Source organism: Salvelinus namaycush, chromosome 23, assembly GCF_016432855.1.
Source record: "Salvelinus namaycush isolate Seneca chromosome 23, SaNama_1.0, whole genome shotgun sequence".
Taxonomy (NCBI): Eukaryota; Metazoa; Chordata; class Actinopteri; order Salmoniformes; family Salmonidae; genus Salvelinus; species Salvelinus namaycush.
The window spans coordinates 36810392-36827427 of NC_052329.1; the positions used below are offsets into that span (position 1 = coordinate 36810392).

General features: G+C 41.9%; 2 protein-coding genes and 1 pseudogene across 3 annotated transcripts; 2 read left to right on the forward strand and 1 right to left on the reverse strand.

Annotated features, from left to right (window-relative positions):
• Positions 1-3332: 3332 nt before the first annotated feature.
• Positions 3333-4737, reverse strand: LOC120018817 (annotated as a pseudogene).
• Positions 4738-5446: 709 nt separating this feature from the next.
• Positions 5447-8253, forward strand: LOC120018818. 2 transcript variants are annotated; one of them, XM_038962032.1, is made up of 4 exons: positions 5447-5637; positions 6573-7042; positions 7151-7417; positions 7616-8253. In XM_038962032.1, exons 2-4 carry the CDS (start codon positions 6631-6633, stop codon positions 8134-8136), a joined length of 1200 nt encoding a protein of 399 aa, XP_038817960.1. In that variant the 5' UTR covers positions 5447-5637; positions 6573-6630; the 3' UTR covers positions 8137-8253. The 2 variants fall into 2 exon arrangements, with proteins under 2 accessions (XP_038817960.1, XP_038817959.1); XM_038962031.1 differs by having other exon boundaries at positions 5624-5665.
• A 3065-nt stretch (positions 8254-11318) lies between these two features.
• On the forward strand, positions 11319-16432 carry trappc6bl (trafficking protein particle complex 6b-like). The gene is made up of 7 exons (XM_038961562.1): positions 11319-11404; positions 11647-11738; positions 11878-11945; positions 12089-12206; positions 12321-12404; positions 12718-12811; positions 13741-16432. Exons 2-7 carry the CDS (start codon positions 11649-11651, stop codon positions 13770-13772), a joined length of 486 nt encoding a protein of 161 aa, XP_038817490.1. The 5' UTR covers positions 11319-11404; positions 11647-11648; the 3' UTR covers positions 13773-16432.
• The last annotated feature ends 604 nt before the right edge of the window (positions 16433-17036 follow it).

Below are 17036 nucleotides of genomic sequence, written 5' to 3' on the forward strand. Positions count from 1 at the left end.
CTCCCTTTTTCTCCAAATTTCAATTACAATCTTGTCTCATCGCTGCAACTACCCAACGGGCTCGGAAGAGGCGAAGGTCGAGTCATGCATCCTCCAAAACATGACCCGCCAAACCGCACTCCTTAACACCTGCCCGCTTAACCCAGAAGCCAGCTGCATTGTTGTGTCGGAGGAAACACTGTTCAACTGACGACCAAAGTCAGCCTGCAGGCGCCCAGCCCACCACAAGGAGTCGCTAGAGCGCGATGAGCCAAGTAAAGCCCCACCGGCCAAACCCTCCGCTAATCCGGACGACGCTGGGCCAATTGTGCGTCACCCTATGGGACTCCCAGTCATGGCCGGTGGGGCTTTGTGACACAGCCTGGGATCGAACCCGGGTCTGTAGTACTGAGATGCAGTGCCTTAGAACGCTGTGCCACTCGAGAGGCCGCATACGACTTTCTAAACAGGATGGTCACCCTGCCTTTCTCAGTGCCTGAGATGTCCCCTGACTCCAAATGCAGAGCTTTAAAACCTTCGCTGACAGCCATCTAGAGTCTGACTGGTGGAAAGTTATTAAGAGAGGAAAACACAGAGCTGGGAAGTTCTCTGCATTTGAAAAAGGCAGACTTGATGACAATCTTGTGCCGTTCATTGGAAAGGGTCAAAGCGAGATAGAGACATTAGAAAAAGGCGTCCGTTGGGAGATCTGGGCCAAGAAAGTCAAGGTGCTAACAATTGAGGCATTACACGCCATGTATACCAAATGCAACCCTCTTCGTGTTTATCTTATGGCAAACCATGTGCATATGAGAAGGATAATAAATACTGTAGGGGTGACAGTCATCGTCATGGGTGCAATGAATTACATGGGCCTCTCCAAAGCTAAAGACCTTGCTGCCTGGGTGGTGATGGCCAACCTTTGGCCCTGCCGCCCGAGCTGGATCCTGCAATGCTCAGAGGACCACCAGCAGAGGGCTGACACTGATGACACTGATGACGCTGATGGTGATATCATCCAGGTCAAGACCTTATGGGAGGTGTTCAGTGAGACCAGTCTGGAGCCCCACATGCTCAGAGATCATCTGGAGACTGAAAGGTTCCTTATGGTAGACTTCCAGTGTTGATCAGTTCAGACTGTGTACAGTCAACCTGGACCAATCCATTAAAGTAAAACTGGCTTGGGTTAGAGCAGGAGCCAGCCTGAGAGACAGGGCCAAGTCAAAGCCATCTGCGGATTGGAACAGTAATCAGTATGAGCACAGAGGACATCTGCAAAGAGGTACGTTAAAAATAAGAATCTTTGTGCTGTTAGAATTATTTTATGATATAGGCTAGTATATCATGGAGGTCAGTATACAGTGTCATGCATAGATCATTATTATGGTATTTATATAACTCATTTAGCTAAGTCCATCAGTGTATAAAATGAATTTTGAATCAGACTAATGAGTCACAACAGAACCCAATGCACCCGTAAAATAATTGTTTGACAGTTTCCCTCAGTCTGCTGCTATTGTGTACTTGTTAACATGCAAAAATGGCAAGTCAGTGACCTTGAAAACATTCTGTTTCAGGAGCGATGTGTGCTAATAGCGCTCAGCTCACAAGCGTGGTATTCATAGCAGCAGACTGCATACGGTACAGTCCCTTGCGAGAAATCACAAATGGTGTAACTTCCCACACGCCATAACCTTTTCCATTAACCCCCGGTGCCCATTAGAATGACGACCAACCATGTCCAATGGCACCATTCAAAATACACTCACCTGCCAGTTTATTAGGTACATCGTTCCTACAGACAGCGAGTCATGTGGCCGTGGCTTGCTATATAAAGCAGTCTGACAGGTATCGAGGCATTCAGATACTGTTAGAAAGGCCTAAGCAACTTTAAGCGTGGAATGATCGTCGATGCCAAGCGCACCGGACCCAGTATCTCAGAAACGGACGCCCTACTGGGCTTTTTACGCACAACAATGTCTAGGGTTTACCGATAATTGTGCGACAAACAAAAATTGTGGCAGTCCTGTGGGCGAAACAGCTCGTTGAAGAGAGAGGTCGAAGGAGAATGGCAAGAATCGTGCAAGCTAACAGGCGGGCCACAAATAACGGCGAAGTATAACAGTGGTGTGCAGAACAAAATCTCGGAACGCACAACTCACCGTTCCTTGTCACGGAGGGGCTATTGCAGCAGATGACCACACCGGTTTCAAACTCCTATCAGCTAAAAACAAGAAGCGGCTCCAGTGGGCACGTGATCACCAACACTGGGCAATTGAGGAGTGGAAAAACGTTGTCTGGAACATGACAGCGAGTTCAGAATACTTGAGTGGCCTGCGCAGTTGGCAGACTTCAACCCAATAGAGCATCTTTGGGATGAGATGGGATGGGCTGTTTGCAGAATGAATGTACCGCCATCCAATCTGCAGCAACTGCATGATGCCATCACGTCAGCATGGACCAACATCCCGGTGGAACACTTCAGCTAAAAACAAGAAGTATCTCCAGTGGGGACGCCATCACCAACACTGGACAATTGAGGAGTGGAAAAACATTGCCTGGACCAACAAATCCCAGTTCCTGTTGCATCATGCTGATGGCAGTCAGGATTTGGCATCAGCAGCATGAGTCCATGACCCCATCCTGCCAAGTGTCAACGCTACGGGCTGGTGGCGGTGGTGTAATGGTGTGGGAAATGTTTTTATGGCACACATTTGGTCCCTTGATACCAACTAAGCAACGTTTCCATTCCCCGAAAACTTCTGTCTTTTCTTGAGGCAAAGCGGGGTCCGACCCGGTACTAGATGGGTGTACCTAATAAACTGGCCAGTGAGTGTATATATCACCATGTCACATCATTGTTCTCTAGATGGAAAAGTTGAACCGGACAATGAAATACCAACAGCTGCTGACAGGGAGTCAACTCAATGGAGCATCTCTAGTTTATTGGAGCAGCAGTGAGATCTAGCTAGCTACGTTTGCTCGGACTACCCAGCTAACTAGCGATTAGCATTAGTGGCAAACACGATTTAGCTTAACTTGCTAAGAAAATACTAACTAGCTGTTTTCAGATGTAAGAAACACAAACTAATATTGTAATTATAGAACGCATGTGGATTTTATTAAGATCAAAGTGGAAACAACATCATTGTCATCAACATTGTTGCATGTGCTGCATTGACCATGCAGACTGAAAGTGTCTCGTGGTCAAGCAACAACAAATGAGCTCCTTGAGTGACAGGGGGTGGAACTAAGTCTGTGTGGAAAGCGGCATGGAGAGAGAGAGAGTGGAGGGATGACTCAAGTAGCGGAGTAAACTATAAAAATGGACGTTACACACGGCGTATCACATTTAACAAACCAAACATTAAAATACCGTTATAGAAGGTAAAGTAAAAACCCAAACCGGTATATAGTAAAATACGGTATACCGCCCAGCCCTAGCGAGATCAGACATGCCCTTCAGATGACCTTGGGAGTATGGATCACTTTCAGTTCGCACTTCCTGGGTGCCATGCCAAATGCTGTCTCACCCGACATGTCAGTGACTGCAAAAATAATGGCTAATCAAACCCTCCGGAATCCCATTGGATAAAAAAAAATCTTCAATTTTGTAACACTTTTTATATCTTTGGAAGGATTACACTGTATCTTAAATTGTTTTAAACTGTTCCTTAAAATGTTCTCTAAAGTAGAGGCCTATTGCAGTTCAATGACTGACATGGGAATACAGCAACGCACAATGATAACAACCTAGAATTCAATGTTGTCATTATTTAGTTAGTAAATGGGGATTCTGTTGTTTCTTCAACTCTAGGTCTACGCAAAAATGACCACAGCGGTCGCATCCCTTGCAGTGCCTTGCTGACACCACAAGAGTGGGCTGTGCACTAGGCCTACACAAGGTTTGGTGCATTGGAAAAGACAGTGATTGACAAGACAACTCATGTGGTTGTGAAGAGCTAAATACTTGAACATATGATCGAGAGCAATAAGCATCCATTATGACCAACTACAATGAATAAGCTATCTGAATAACATGGAGCAGTAATAGTTTAATGGCATGCAAAATGTATTCACCTAATGCAAGTGCCTTTTACAAATAACGATACCCCATTGTTTAGCCTACATAATACATATGAAACAATGAATGAGGAACATCACTGTCCGAGAATAGGGGTAGTGGGAGAGGAGGGGATGGTAATATCGGGGAGCAGATAACAGCTGGTGATAATGTCCATTTTCTCTGAGACGGACTTGAGGTCCTCCAGAATGAGTCGGATGCTGTGGGAGGCGTTGATGATGCCGTTCTGGGAGCTGTTCAGGTGGGTCGTGGCCATGCGGATCTCCTTTGTGGCATTACCATACACCTGTTTGATGGTCTGGGACACATCCGTGCACAGACGTGCATTGCTCTCCTGTAATTTCAGCTGAAGTAAAGTGTTGTAGTAGAGCCCACTGTGTTCAGGCCTAGACACAACCAACTCCTCTACCACAGACTGAATGTCAGGGTTATCTCTGATCACAAGCAGGGGAGTTAAGTCCTTGTGTAATATTTGTGGGTTTTCAGAGCTTGCAGGAATGACACATTTCCGTACTTTCTCAACCTCCCCCTCGCTGTCAGTCTCAGATGCTTCCCCTGGTACCTTTTGCCCTCCGGCAGTTGAATGTGGAGAGAGGGAAGTGATGTATACCTCATCCTCTGAGTCGGTCTGACGCCTCGCCTTGTACTACTATCTGGTATGTGTCACTTGCCATTCCACACCCCCTAAATACACAAGATAATTGTGAAGGCCTACAGCAGAAAATATAATATTTTATGGAGAGGCATAGTTTAATGGAACAGTGAAGCATGCTCTGATGGTATGCATTGTTTAATGGAACTGTTGCATCATCAGATGATGCCTGGCTGCTCATCGGAATGTGCCTCCCCCCAAATTTGGTCACTAGCCCAAATAATATTTTTTGTGCGAGATGATAACCATCGAAATGCGCCCCCTGTTTAATCATGTTATCAAATGTAACTATTTGGCTTGTTATGTTAATCAATCTACATTAAATCAATGCATCAATGCCAATATAGATAGCTAGCCTGCTATTATTCGAAAAATGTATGTAAAACAAATTATCATACCTCCAGTCCTGCAAAAAATAATCACATGAGCACCCGGAAGTCGGTCAAAACACTCACTCGCTAGGGTTGACCCAAACTAAGTACTGCACAAATTCGCTAATCATTACAACTAGATGTCTGTTAAATCCGACTAAATTGAACATTTAGATGATGTGTAGATCTGTGTATCTGCGCAGTTCCTCACAAAGACTAACCCTCGTGAGTATGCAGTACGATTCTTGACCAATCAGAGTAGAGACCGAACGACATGTGACATTTGGAACGTCAACCATATGCAGTCATTGGCCGTGTTCGAGAACATCAAAACCGTAATGTATCATGGGTAAATGGTGAATGACTGATTGATCTACAAATAACAATGAGTCGTTATTTATGACGGACGGTGATTTGTAGATCAATCAGTCGGCAGTCTCCTCCACTGTCGGCTGCAATGTCGAACAAGCCTATTAATGTCAACAAACCCCATATGATCGTGCGACGCAAGCACGCTTCCTCGACGCAGCGTCAAATATTTTGTGATGAAGGTATGAAGTGCAATCTGTAGCAGTTACAGTAAGCGCTATTTTATGGTTATTAAATTAGAACAATAGTTTGTGCATGAAAAAAATGTTGACGTTGCACTAAGAAATCGCCGCAGGTTTCTGTAAGAAATTACATTCTTCATCGTCAGCATTCGCCGTCACGGCCACTGCAATACAGCTACGGTCACTTTCAGCAGCCAGTGCTAGCTAGTTTTTAAGTTAGGTTGTCAGTGGTCAGACTGTTGATGACTAGTTATGAGTCTCTGACTGTATGGTGTGTGATGTAACGTTAGTTGTCTGTAATTTCCAGGATCAGTTTTATTTTAAGTACTTCCCTGTACCAAAAGGGAAAGGCTATTGCATATGTATTTTTGTCGTTGTAGAAGACAGCGTTATGTTCTTGTATGTCTGCATAAATTGACATCACACACAAACTAACGTTACTCATCTCATCATGTCTCATCTGAGTGGAATTTACGTGGGGAAGTTGTGATTTGCTGTTGGGTGAACTTCAAAGTGACTGGAGAAGAAACTGTCACTGTACTATTGTGTGAATGTTGTAATGAACATCTCTGGATTGGTTTATGTCACAATGTATTTCTGTCATTTATATCCAGTATCTATTTTGGATGCTGTCGTGACTCATATATTCTCCCATAATGAGGTTTCATATACCTTTGATTTAAAAAAACTAAACTAAAAAAAACCCAGTGTTCGTTCCTGTCTTGAATATTAGCTTATTATAATGCAGCTTGAATGCTGCTCTTTGATGCATATTGCTACAGCATTTTATTTCAGTAGAAAGTCTAACATTTTATTTCAGGCCATTTTTATTATAATCATTCGGCTATCCCTCAGTCTACCTCTAACGTAGATAGCCTACATTATCGTGTAGTACTTCAACCTTTTTCCATGTGTTCTTGTTTACTTCCAACCAGGAGGAGCCCAGGGGGCTGCTACCAGAGCAGGTACACCCAGTGAGGGGAGGGAGAGACCATGGACCTGAGTGAGAGGAGGCCCAACAAGTGGTGGACAGAGTCGGACACCTTCGCCATGCTAGCCCTCATCGAGCAGCTTGACCTGGTGCATGAGCTGGATAAGAAGCGCCAGCGCAATGACTCACACTTCCGCCGCCTGCGCTACAGCCTGGCCAAGCGGGACATCCACTTCACTGTCAACCAGATACGCAACCGCTGGAAGAGCCTCAAGCACAAGTACCGCAAGATCAAGATGGCAGGATACCGTAGCGCCGCTGCACGCCTGTCCACCATCGAGTCGTTCCGTTACTTTCGTATGCTGGACCGCATGCTGGCCAGGAGGGCCCGGGTGGGGGCCCCAGTGCAAGGCATTGCAGATGGACACAATATGGTGGTGTTGACCCCTTCAGACCTGGAGGATCATACTGATGGTACTACTTTCTGGCTTTAGGATTATTCTACATTTATTATTTCACATTAAATAATTGTAAAGAAGTGTATGCTTTGCATTGGCCTGCTCTGCTCTCTCCTCTTCTCAGGTGATGTTGCTCAGCCCGAATCTGTGGCCCCTTGGCAGGACAGCCTGGCTCCAGCTTTAGAGGGAGAAGCAGACGAGACCAATGCCATCCCAATAGAGGCCAACGTCAGCACTCCGGGCTGGGCCTTGAAGTCAGACGAGATAATGACTTTGGGTCTGTCTGGAGAGTATCTTTACCCAGTGAAGAGTGAGCCACATTCAGTACCCTCTTTACATGATGGTGAGGGAGCTAAGGATCCCACTGGCTGCAGTCCAGAAGAACAAACTGGTGAGTGCTTTTATAACTGAGTGGCTACATGACCATCTATATTCTATGTAATTAATGTGTTCTTTTTAACTAATATCATGTAATTCATCTGTTGGAAGTTTACTTTGTATTTATCAATTGTTTAAAGCTTTGGATAATAGATATTACAGTGATAACCTAAAACAAATACAAGTTGTCCTGCTGTTCATTTCTCCACAGGCACTTGTGAGGACACCAGCACCCTGATCCTCCAGCAGCTCACCATCCTGAACCATCAGCTAGGGGAACAGCTCGCTGAGCAAAGGGCCTTCCACTGCAGCATGCTGGGTATGATGGACCGACAGATAGAGGTCCTGGAGCAGTTCTCCAACTTCTCCACAGGCCGTCAGGTCAAGACCGAACCCGATGACAGTAACACTCCTATCAGCCAGCAGGTCCACAACTCCCTGGTGCGCATCTTGAGAGGAGTGGAACAGGTCCAAACCCAAGGACACCAGCTGTGCTCATGCAAGGCCTACCCCTCACAGCCTACATCTCCCTCCTGGACAGTCTCTCTGTTGGAGGTCCACAAAGAATCACCCTCCAGGGATGAGAACTCAACTAGTGACACATCCAACCCTCAGCCCTCAGACCATGGGCGTCCTGAACCTCAAGGACCATCCCCCTCAGAGCAGCTTCCCACTTCCCCACAGAAGGGTGTTCTGCTTAACGGACTCTCAAACAAGTGCCAGCACAACTGAGTGCTCTTGAAGCTTCATTCTGACAGAGGAGAGCATACACTCTTAGAAAAAAGGGTTCCAAAAGGGTTCTTCAGTTGTCCCCATAGGAGAACCCTTTTAGGATCCAGGTAGAATCCTTTTTGGTTGCATGTAAAACAAGTGTGTTCCATGTAGAACCCTCTGTGAAAAGGGTTCTACATGGAACCTAAAAATGGTTTTACCTGAAACCAAAAAAGGTTCTTCAAAGGGTTATCCTATGGGGACAGCCAAAGAATTGTTTCAGGTTCTAGATATAACCTTTTTTTTTCTAAGTGTTGAATAAAAAAATATGGGTGCTTACATTTATGAGGGACTTGTCATTTTGAGATTGTATTGTTAAAAAAAAAGAAGAAAAAAATTGTTACTTTGTTTTTTATTCCAACTTCTCTCTTCAGTTTAATTTTGTCATGTCCAAATGTTTTAATGTACAGAAGTGAATAATCTGATGTTTTAATCAGATATATTTTAAAGTCTACAATCTAGAGAATTTTGACAAACCTTAGTGCAGATGTTTATTTATTCTAGTCAAGAAGAGAGATTCCAATTCGCCAGCAATCATCCACTGAAACGTGCTAGATTCCCCAAATTATGTTTAAATGTATGTTTTCTTAACTCATACACATTTATGTGGAAGCTGGTCAAGCAAATGCTTTATCCAAATTTCTCCTCTATTCTAAATGTTCCTTTTCCTAAACATATTGGATATTTAGAAACTTCATTTCTACATTGAAGACTTGTTTTAAACAGGGACTTTGTAGAACTCCATTTGCACAGCTGTTTGCATAGTCGTGGATACACATGGCTGCTTTAATTTAGGCCAGTGAATGTGTTTTACTTTGCTTTAGCTTCGCTGAAGATGAGAGGTAGTGTGGAAGTGCAATATGGTAATGAAGTCTACATTTGGAATCTCACAAGAGAGTCATCCAACATCATCCATCACTTAATTTGTGTCTTGGAATTGTATTACTACATCTTGGCAGTACTGCAATTTGGCATGTTTTGCTTGTAATTTGTTACCTGTCTTAAGCAAGAATTTTGCTAGGACTGTTTTGGAGTGGTCTGAGTGGGGAGGGGAAAGCTGTTATTGGCAGAGAGGTTTGGAATTTGTGCTGTGTTCAGTACATTTTTACGTTCTGGAATATTCAATTGAATGAAAATGATGCTGTACTGAACGACTAGTTGAAAACTGGGAGGGGTTGGGGAACGCTGTCAACATGACCAATTTCAGGCAGTCTTTTCAAACAGCTCTTACATTAAAAGCATTATCATGATTTTCACAATATCACAGTATTATGCCAACCTCATAGTGTGATAATATATATATAAAACACAGGTAAATCACGTTTTTGACCTCACTGCGACTTTTCTCTCCAAAAGTCATTTTAATACATTACTTCCAGCTTCAATCAGAACTTGTATCAAGTCCATTGATATTGAGTTATTTAGTGTAATGTATGTGATGCACCTTGACATTAAACCTAATCCAAATGAGTACAATAAAAAGAGGCATACTTGTGATAGTTTTATTTATGGACTGAAAGGTGTCTGAAAATGTCATTGATACTATTGTATTTTTAAAAGTGAAGAATTAAACATTCACTGTAATGGAAGGACTGGTTTTATTTATGAATTGCAAATCTCATCAGTAGCTTTAGCCATTTTGGAATTAGAAATGAATGTTGCAATGTACATTGTAGGCCTACTTCAAAAGGAAAATATGATGTACATTTATTTGAAATGCAAGCTTTTTTTTTTGCGGGACAGTTATTTGAGCGCCCTTTTTAAGCATCAGATACTCCAAGATCTCCAGATTGTTTTGTAGTATACTCTAATAACTCTAAGCAATACCAGATCCCTGAATACCAATATACCCTTTATCATAACTGTAAACTCTCCTTCCAGACTCACATCAAACATCTCCAATCCAAAGTTTAATCTAGAATTGGCTTCCTATTTCGCAACAAAGCATCCTTCACTCATGCTACCAAACATACCTTCGTAAAACTGACCATCCTACCGATCCTCGACTTCGGCGATGTCATTTACAAAATAGCCTCCAATACCCTACTCAATAAATTGGATGCAGTCTATCACAGTGCCATCCGTTTTGTCACCAAAGCCCCATATACTACCCACCACTGCGACCTGTATGCTCTCGTTGGCTGGCCCTCGCTTCATACTCGTCGCCAAACCCACTGGCTCCAGGTCATCTACAAGACCCTGCTAGGTAAAGTCCCCCCTTATCTTAGCTCGCTGGTCACCATAGCAGCACCCACCTGTAGCACGCGCTCCAGCAGGTATATCTCTCTGGTCACCCCCCAAAGCCAATTACTCCTTTGGCCGCCTCCTTCCAGTTCTCTGCTGCCAATGACTGGAACGAACTACAAAAATCTCTGAAACGGGAAACACTTATCTTCCTCACTAGCTTTAAGCACCAGCTGTCAGAGCAGCTCACATATTACTGCACCTGTACATAGCCCATCTATAATTTAGCCCAAACAACTACCTCTTCCCCTACTGCATTTATTTAATTATTTTGCTCCTTTGCACCCCATTATTTCTATTTCTACTTTGCACATTCTTCCACTGCAAATCTACGATTCCAGTGTTTTACTTGCTATATTGTATTTACTTTGCCACCATGGCCTTTTTTTGCCTTTACCTCCCTTATCTCACCTCATTTGCTCACATTGTACATGGACTTATTTTCTACTGTATTATTGACTGTATGTTTGTTTTACTCCATGTGTAACTCTGTGTTGTTGTATGTGTCGAACTGCTTTGCTTTATCTTGGCCAGGTCGCAATTGTAAATGAGAACTTGTTCTCAACTTGCCTACCTGGTTAAATAAAGGTGAAATAAAATAAAAAATAACATTGAAGCTCATATAACCTGTCAAATTAAAAGGACATGCATTGAAATTATGTGATGGTCTTAAAATATAAATAAGTGAATTTCACATAAACTGGGAAGGGTGTGAGCTGCATGAAGAAACACAACTATTTGCATTGTCGTCCTAGCTGGTGACCCTATTAACCAATTCATAGTGTCTGATTGTTTTTTCTTCTAAACAAAACATTAAAGAAAATATTTAGCATTTTCTCCTGTAATCAGTTATCCAGCTATTTGTTCTTCGGCACGCCCAAGCAAAGTTGTGCCTCCTTCGCAGGTTCCGTAGTCAGGAAGTAACGCTTTGTTTACATCGTGATCAGTTTAGCGGAAAGTAACTCAAACCAGAGCTGTAAAATAGGTAATTTGTTGGATTTACATGCGTTAGCAATATGTGATCATATTTATTGCACGTAGATAGCAAATTATATTTTAATTCAGAAGAAAGCATTGCCCGCAGTTTCAAGCACTAGCTAACGTTAGCTAGCTAGATGTTCTCCACCAGTGTACCAGGATCATTTAGCTTGCATGTTTTAAACGTTTGTCAGTCAGGTAGAGAACGTTGCCTAGCTTTTCGTATTAAGATTTTTATTTTTATTTCAGACATGGCCGACGATGTACTCTTTGAGTTCCTCCACATGGAGATGGTGTCCCATATTTACAAAGACCAAGCCTCGAAAGGGGAGATGGACAAGGTAGGTTAAGCTCGTAACGTCATTAGACAGCCACCTGACATACCCACTCAACATTGTTTGAAAGCTTGGTCATCATCAAAAGGTGTGTTTGTTGAATCTATTGTTGTCACATCTATCTATTTGGGTTTTTTCTACACAGGATAGGGCAACTTGTGTGTCCACTCTGGAAGGCATGGGCTTCAGAGTAGGACAGGGGCTTATAGAAAGGTAGGACAACAGTTTTCACTATTGCATATGCCCTGTATTTCAGTTTGGGGAAAAAGTTCCACCTTTAAGTACTTTAGTATCACTTTACCTGATTGAAATGGCAATATATGTAGGCTAACCTTGTGTGTTTCCTGACCTTCCAGGTTTACAAAAGATTCGCCCAGCTTCAAAGATGACTTGGATGTCATGAAATTCATCTGTAAAGACTTCTGGATAAATGTCTTCAGAAAGCAAATCGACAACCTTAGGACAAACCACCAGGTGTGCCCATGTTTGAAAAATAAAGCACTTTAGATAAGGAATACAGCTGCTGATGTACCACACTACCTATGGCCTTCCTCCCAAATATTCATGTTGTGTCTTGTTTCTACACAGGGTACTTATGTTTTGCAAGACAACAAGTTTGCGCTCTTGACACAGTTTTCCAACGGGAAGCAGTACCTTGAGGAAGCGCCAAAAGTAAGACATCCAATCGTTTTTAAAAAGTAGACCCAGTTGTTTCTCATTTTACAACAGTGGTCTTAAATCTTGGTTCTGGGGACCCAGGCTGGGAGCACATTTGTTCCAGCCTGGCACTAACGCCAGGTTAAACTTGATAAGTTAAAGTATGCATGTTAGTACTTGGATGGGAAAAATGCTTGCCACACCCTATTTGGCCCAAGGTTTAACATTATTCTAGAATATTCAGCCAAATAGATTAAAATATAGGCCTTCGGTGATTTAACTCGAAAGTAAATGTTCAGCCGTAACTGTCTGGTATGTTTTGCAACAGTATCTGGCATACTCCTGTGGATTGGTGAGAGGAGCTTTGTCTAACTTGGGTATGGACTGCGTGGTGACAGCTGAGGTCTCCCTAATGCCCTCATGTGAGTCTCTTTTATCATCATCATCATCATTTATCATATACCATCATACCACACCAAACATTACCGATACTACAGAGATGTTTCAAATCAGAGAGTGTTCAGTGACAGGCACTTCCTGTAAAGGTTGTTAAGCAGTCCAGGGCAGGACTTTGGCTAGCTGAGTGACAAACTCATCCCTTGTTTGTAGGTTTTATCTCACTTCAAAAACATTATCTAGCTTCGAGACAGCTTCTTAAAGAGCTCAATGTGTCTTTATTACGTAGCTGTGAAAGTAACAAAATTACACAATTCCATATTTGTCATAAACAACTTTATTTCAAAGGAGTGCTGTACTGAACATGCACAGCTCGGCAACTTCAGACGATCAGGTGTTTGTACGTAGTTAGCTTGGCGGACATGACATGCTAAGCTAGCGTTTCAGCGGTTTCTATTGAAACCGCCGTTAGAGGCACCTATTTCTATATGGGCCCTCTTTGGATACCGACACTGGTGAGTTCTGAGCAGACTATCAGCTTGGTGCAGAACCTGAAGCACTTCCGTGATTCCTTCTCCATTATTAAAGGAGCTACATGTAATATTTTTGTAGCCATCAAATCTCTTGTCAAATTGACTGAGGCTGAGTGATTTGTGTAAGTACCACGCGCTAACGGATCGTTGTCAGTTAGCGTGCCGCTCAGGCCCAGTTAATTTAACAACAAGAGCTGGTCAGTCTTTCGTTGACCGATAAGAAGGCTGCACCATTCAAATGCAATTTGTGTGGGCCCAATAATTCCACTATTACTGTAGATACTGTATCTTGAAGACATTTTCTGAAATTACAATGCAAAAATATTACGTATTATTATGTAGCTTCTTTAATGACAAGGTGCATAATTTGTCAGACGTTTGTCTTTTTAAGTAACATTACCACCTTTTGTGTCCCCACACAGGTAAATTCCAGGTCGTGATTCAGAAGATTTGAATAGGACCCACCTCGTTAAAATGTTATGTTCATCTGTGACAATAAAATAATGTGAATGTCAACCTTAAGGTCCTTAAATGTCATTACATTGAAGGTGGTTTACTACATATTATTTTTGTATTACATTTTTTTTCTAATTTTTTCCTTAGAAAGCAATAATAAATTGTAAAGAATTACACACTTATTTGAGTTTTATAACATACTTAAAAAAAAGCTTAATGTAGTCACCAGATATCGATTCCTCTATTTAATTGTCTAACAGATTTATTTTGTATCCTAACATCAGTTTCATGTCTTTGTATATTAACTAGAATTCGTCTTCAGTGTGAAACTTGTGAAGATATTGCAGTTAGTCTGTTGTAGGTATCATCTCTGTTGTTGAGGGAAATCAAATACGAATTGCATTTTTATTCTCAAATGATTTTCATACTTATCCCATGTCATTTCCTTGGCTCTTTGTTGACTGTATTTGCTAAAGAAACAACAAATAGTTGTTGACAAAATAACTATTTTCTGCCACTAGAGGGTAGTCTCTGCAATATACTCTTCTGGACAGCATGCCTGTGAATGGAATTGGAGTGCATTATCCTTTGAAAAGAGAGGCCAGTTGAACATTATAGCAGTGATATCCAGCTCTCCAGTTGTCTCTTTCAAACTTTGTGAATCATGTTATTATCTTGAGATATGATCGTTCTGCTTTACCCTGCATCAAAAGAAATACATTTAAGACCGGGATTGAAAATGTTGTTTGTACAAAATAATACTTTAAAGGGGCGATCTGCAATTACTACATCCATTTTTGGACTTATAAATTAATGATATATACCTTTTGATTATTTTTAGAAAATAACTTATAAATGCGTCATGAGCTTAGTTCACCTGTCATACCCCACCAGAACCCAAAATATAAGCTTGTTTTACTCCAATGTTTGTAAATAAAGTACATTTAAAGAAACACTATATAGCCTCAACATGGTTAAAACTAGGACTATCAGAGTGGTTACATTTCTCAAACACATCCCTCAGCTTTTTACTGAAACGGGGCTGGAAGGATGCTTAGTTATTGTTACAACTGCAGATTGCCGCTTTAAAACACTATTCGAAACATATTTGATCAAGTTTGGTAATACTTCATGAAAAAGGGAAGTTACCTCATCTCTTACTGAGATCTCCATGTAAATGTTTTATGCATTGAAATGCATCATTCGGTTCTGTTTACGATCAGTGCCTCAGACTCTGGAAAGGCTATGTGTTCAGCTTTCAGCATTTCAAAGGGAAAGCCACCTACAGCCAAAACCTCCGTGTTTTGTATGAAATTGTGCTTCAATACCAGCTGGACAGGATTTATCTATTTGGCACAACATTTTGTAATGGTCAACTGCATATTGTTTTGAAGATTGTGAGAATAATACAGAGCAGCAGAATTAGGCTAGGTTAGATAAATGCTCTTCCTAGTTTTTACTTGCCTGGGGACTTTTAAGAGGATTGAGGATGTATGTAGGCTATGTGACTGGATTGTGTCCCAGATATTCATTCCCTTGTGATATTTGCTTCATTCATTTCGACATCAAGCAAACTTTTTTTTTTACGTTAGAAATCTATTTGTATTCAACATGGAATCCTCTCCCTACCTCTGATGATAGGTTGTATACCCTTTTCAAAGACCGTGTCCTCTTCCTGATTTTGACATATCAGTCAAGTCGGGTTTATTAGTGCTCTCCTAAAACAAGCTTTTATTAGACTGCCACGTCCTGTTATTTAATTAACTGTAATATTTAGAGTTTGGCTTTGGTTCAGGTTACCTAGAAAAGTCCTGCCTTGCCCTTTTAAGGAAAGGCTTTCTTAGGATAAAAGGATTTATGTCAGTACCTCCAAAACCAAGCCTTGTATTGCTCCCCTCAACATAGCCAAAGGTCGATCATTGCTTTACATTTACACGTCTTAAATCGCAATATCCAAGCACAAAGTCACCGCCACCACACCGGCGCCATCCCTTCGGTTGAAGGCCTTTTTTCCCTTGATGAAAAGAAACAAATACAGAATGCTTTAGCTTTAAACTAAGGTACACAAAGGAGAACGTAGGGCAAGACTACCTGGGGTGAGCCATTCACAGGCTCTCTTTGTGGAGAACTTTTACTTTGCCACAGGGAGAAGTAAATAAATGGTCTGAGCCAGAACTCCAGCTGTCTCACTTCTCCTTTCTAAAGCCATAAAAAAGAGGCTGGAGTGAGGTGGTGTCTGCTCCGTCACTCTAAAACAGAGAATTAACTATGACCAACTTCAAACGCCCCGTCTGGTCTGAATGTATGTTCAAGTAAACATCCTCCACAGTTCCACCTCTTAATCCCCCCCATTCCTTTCTTTCAGGTCTGATGCAGTTCTCTGTTTTATTTTGGGGGTTTTCGCATCTGTGCTGGAGAGCTTTCTTCTCTCAAATGTTTTTTCCCCCTCCTGTGTTGTGTACCATTTCTGTTATATTTCTACCATATAGAGTTGGGTGTAGTGAATGTATTTCTGTAATTCCAGGAAACCGGTTCAAAGACCTATGCAATTTTTCCTACCATGATTGTTGTGCTATAAGTACCTGTACTTTAATAGCTGTATGGTCTTTAAATGTTCGTTTTTTTCTCCAAATAAAGATAATTGTTTGAACTCTTCAATATATTCATCATGTCCACTGTGAAAGAAGTGGCACAATGTCTTGTGATATAGAAGTTAGACTGATTCAACATACAGAAAGCTGATTTTAACCACTAGGAGGCTGGCAGTGAGTCGGATGTAACACACAGTGACCCCCCTGTTGTCCACATTGCGTGGTAATATTTGCAGAATTAACTTTTGTAATGTTTGCAGCACTGACATGTTCAGCAGCACCAAGCTCTTCTTTTCTGACCATGAAAGGGAGTCCTGGGAGAATTGAAATGAAGACATATAAAGAGGAAGGGAAGAGTGTATGAATTGCCCATAAACATTGTGCATGTCATAACATTAACACAACAAAGTCAAAGGGACAGAGACTATCTGGCTGACAGCATCAGGATCCTCCTCCCCAAACTCCAGTAAAATGGTCTTTGTCTCCAGAGCTTGATTGTGCTGGAGCAGTAAGATTGTGGATGAGATTGGGCAGGGAACCAGCTGTTGCCCTGCATAGCGCTACATGGCGTTCCCAGGCCTTCCCTGCATCACAATGTGATCAATAGTGAATTTACAGGAGGTAAAAAAAAAGGGGACTCTTTTAGGTTGGACTGATTACAAAAAACTCCT

Bases quoted from the DNA above. Each gene is read 5' to 3' on its own strand.
- LOC120018818 (XM_038962032.1), top strand. From the start codon at position 6,631: ATGGACCTGAGTGAGAGGAGGCCCAACAAGTGGTGGACAGAGTCGGAC. The intron at 7,043-7,150 runs GTACTACTTTCT...TCCTCTTCTCAG, and splicing joins CCTGGAGGATCATACTGATG to GTGATGTTGCTCAGCCCGAA. The intron at 7,418-7,615 runs GTGAGTGCTTTT...ATTTCTCCACAG, and splicing joins CAGTCCAGAAGAACAAACTG to GCACTTGTGAGGACACCAGC.
- trappc6bl (XM_038961562.1), top strand. From the start codon at position 11,649: ATGGCCGACGATGTACTCTTTGAGTTCCTCCACATGGAGATGGTGTCC. The intron at 11,946-12,088 runs GTAGGACAACAG...CTGACCTTCCAG, and splicing joins GGACAGGGGCTTATAGAAAG to GTTTACAAAAGATTCGCCCA. The intron at 12,405-12,717 runs GTAAGACATCCA...GTTTTGCAACAG, and splicing joins ACCTTGAGGAAGCGCCAAAA to TATCTGGCATACTCCTGTGG.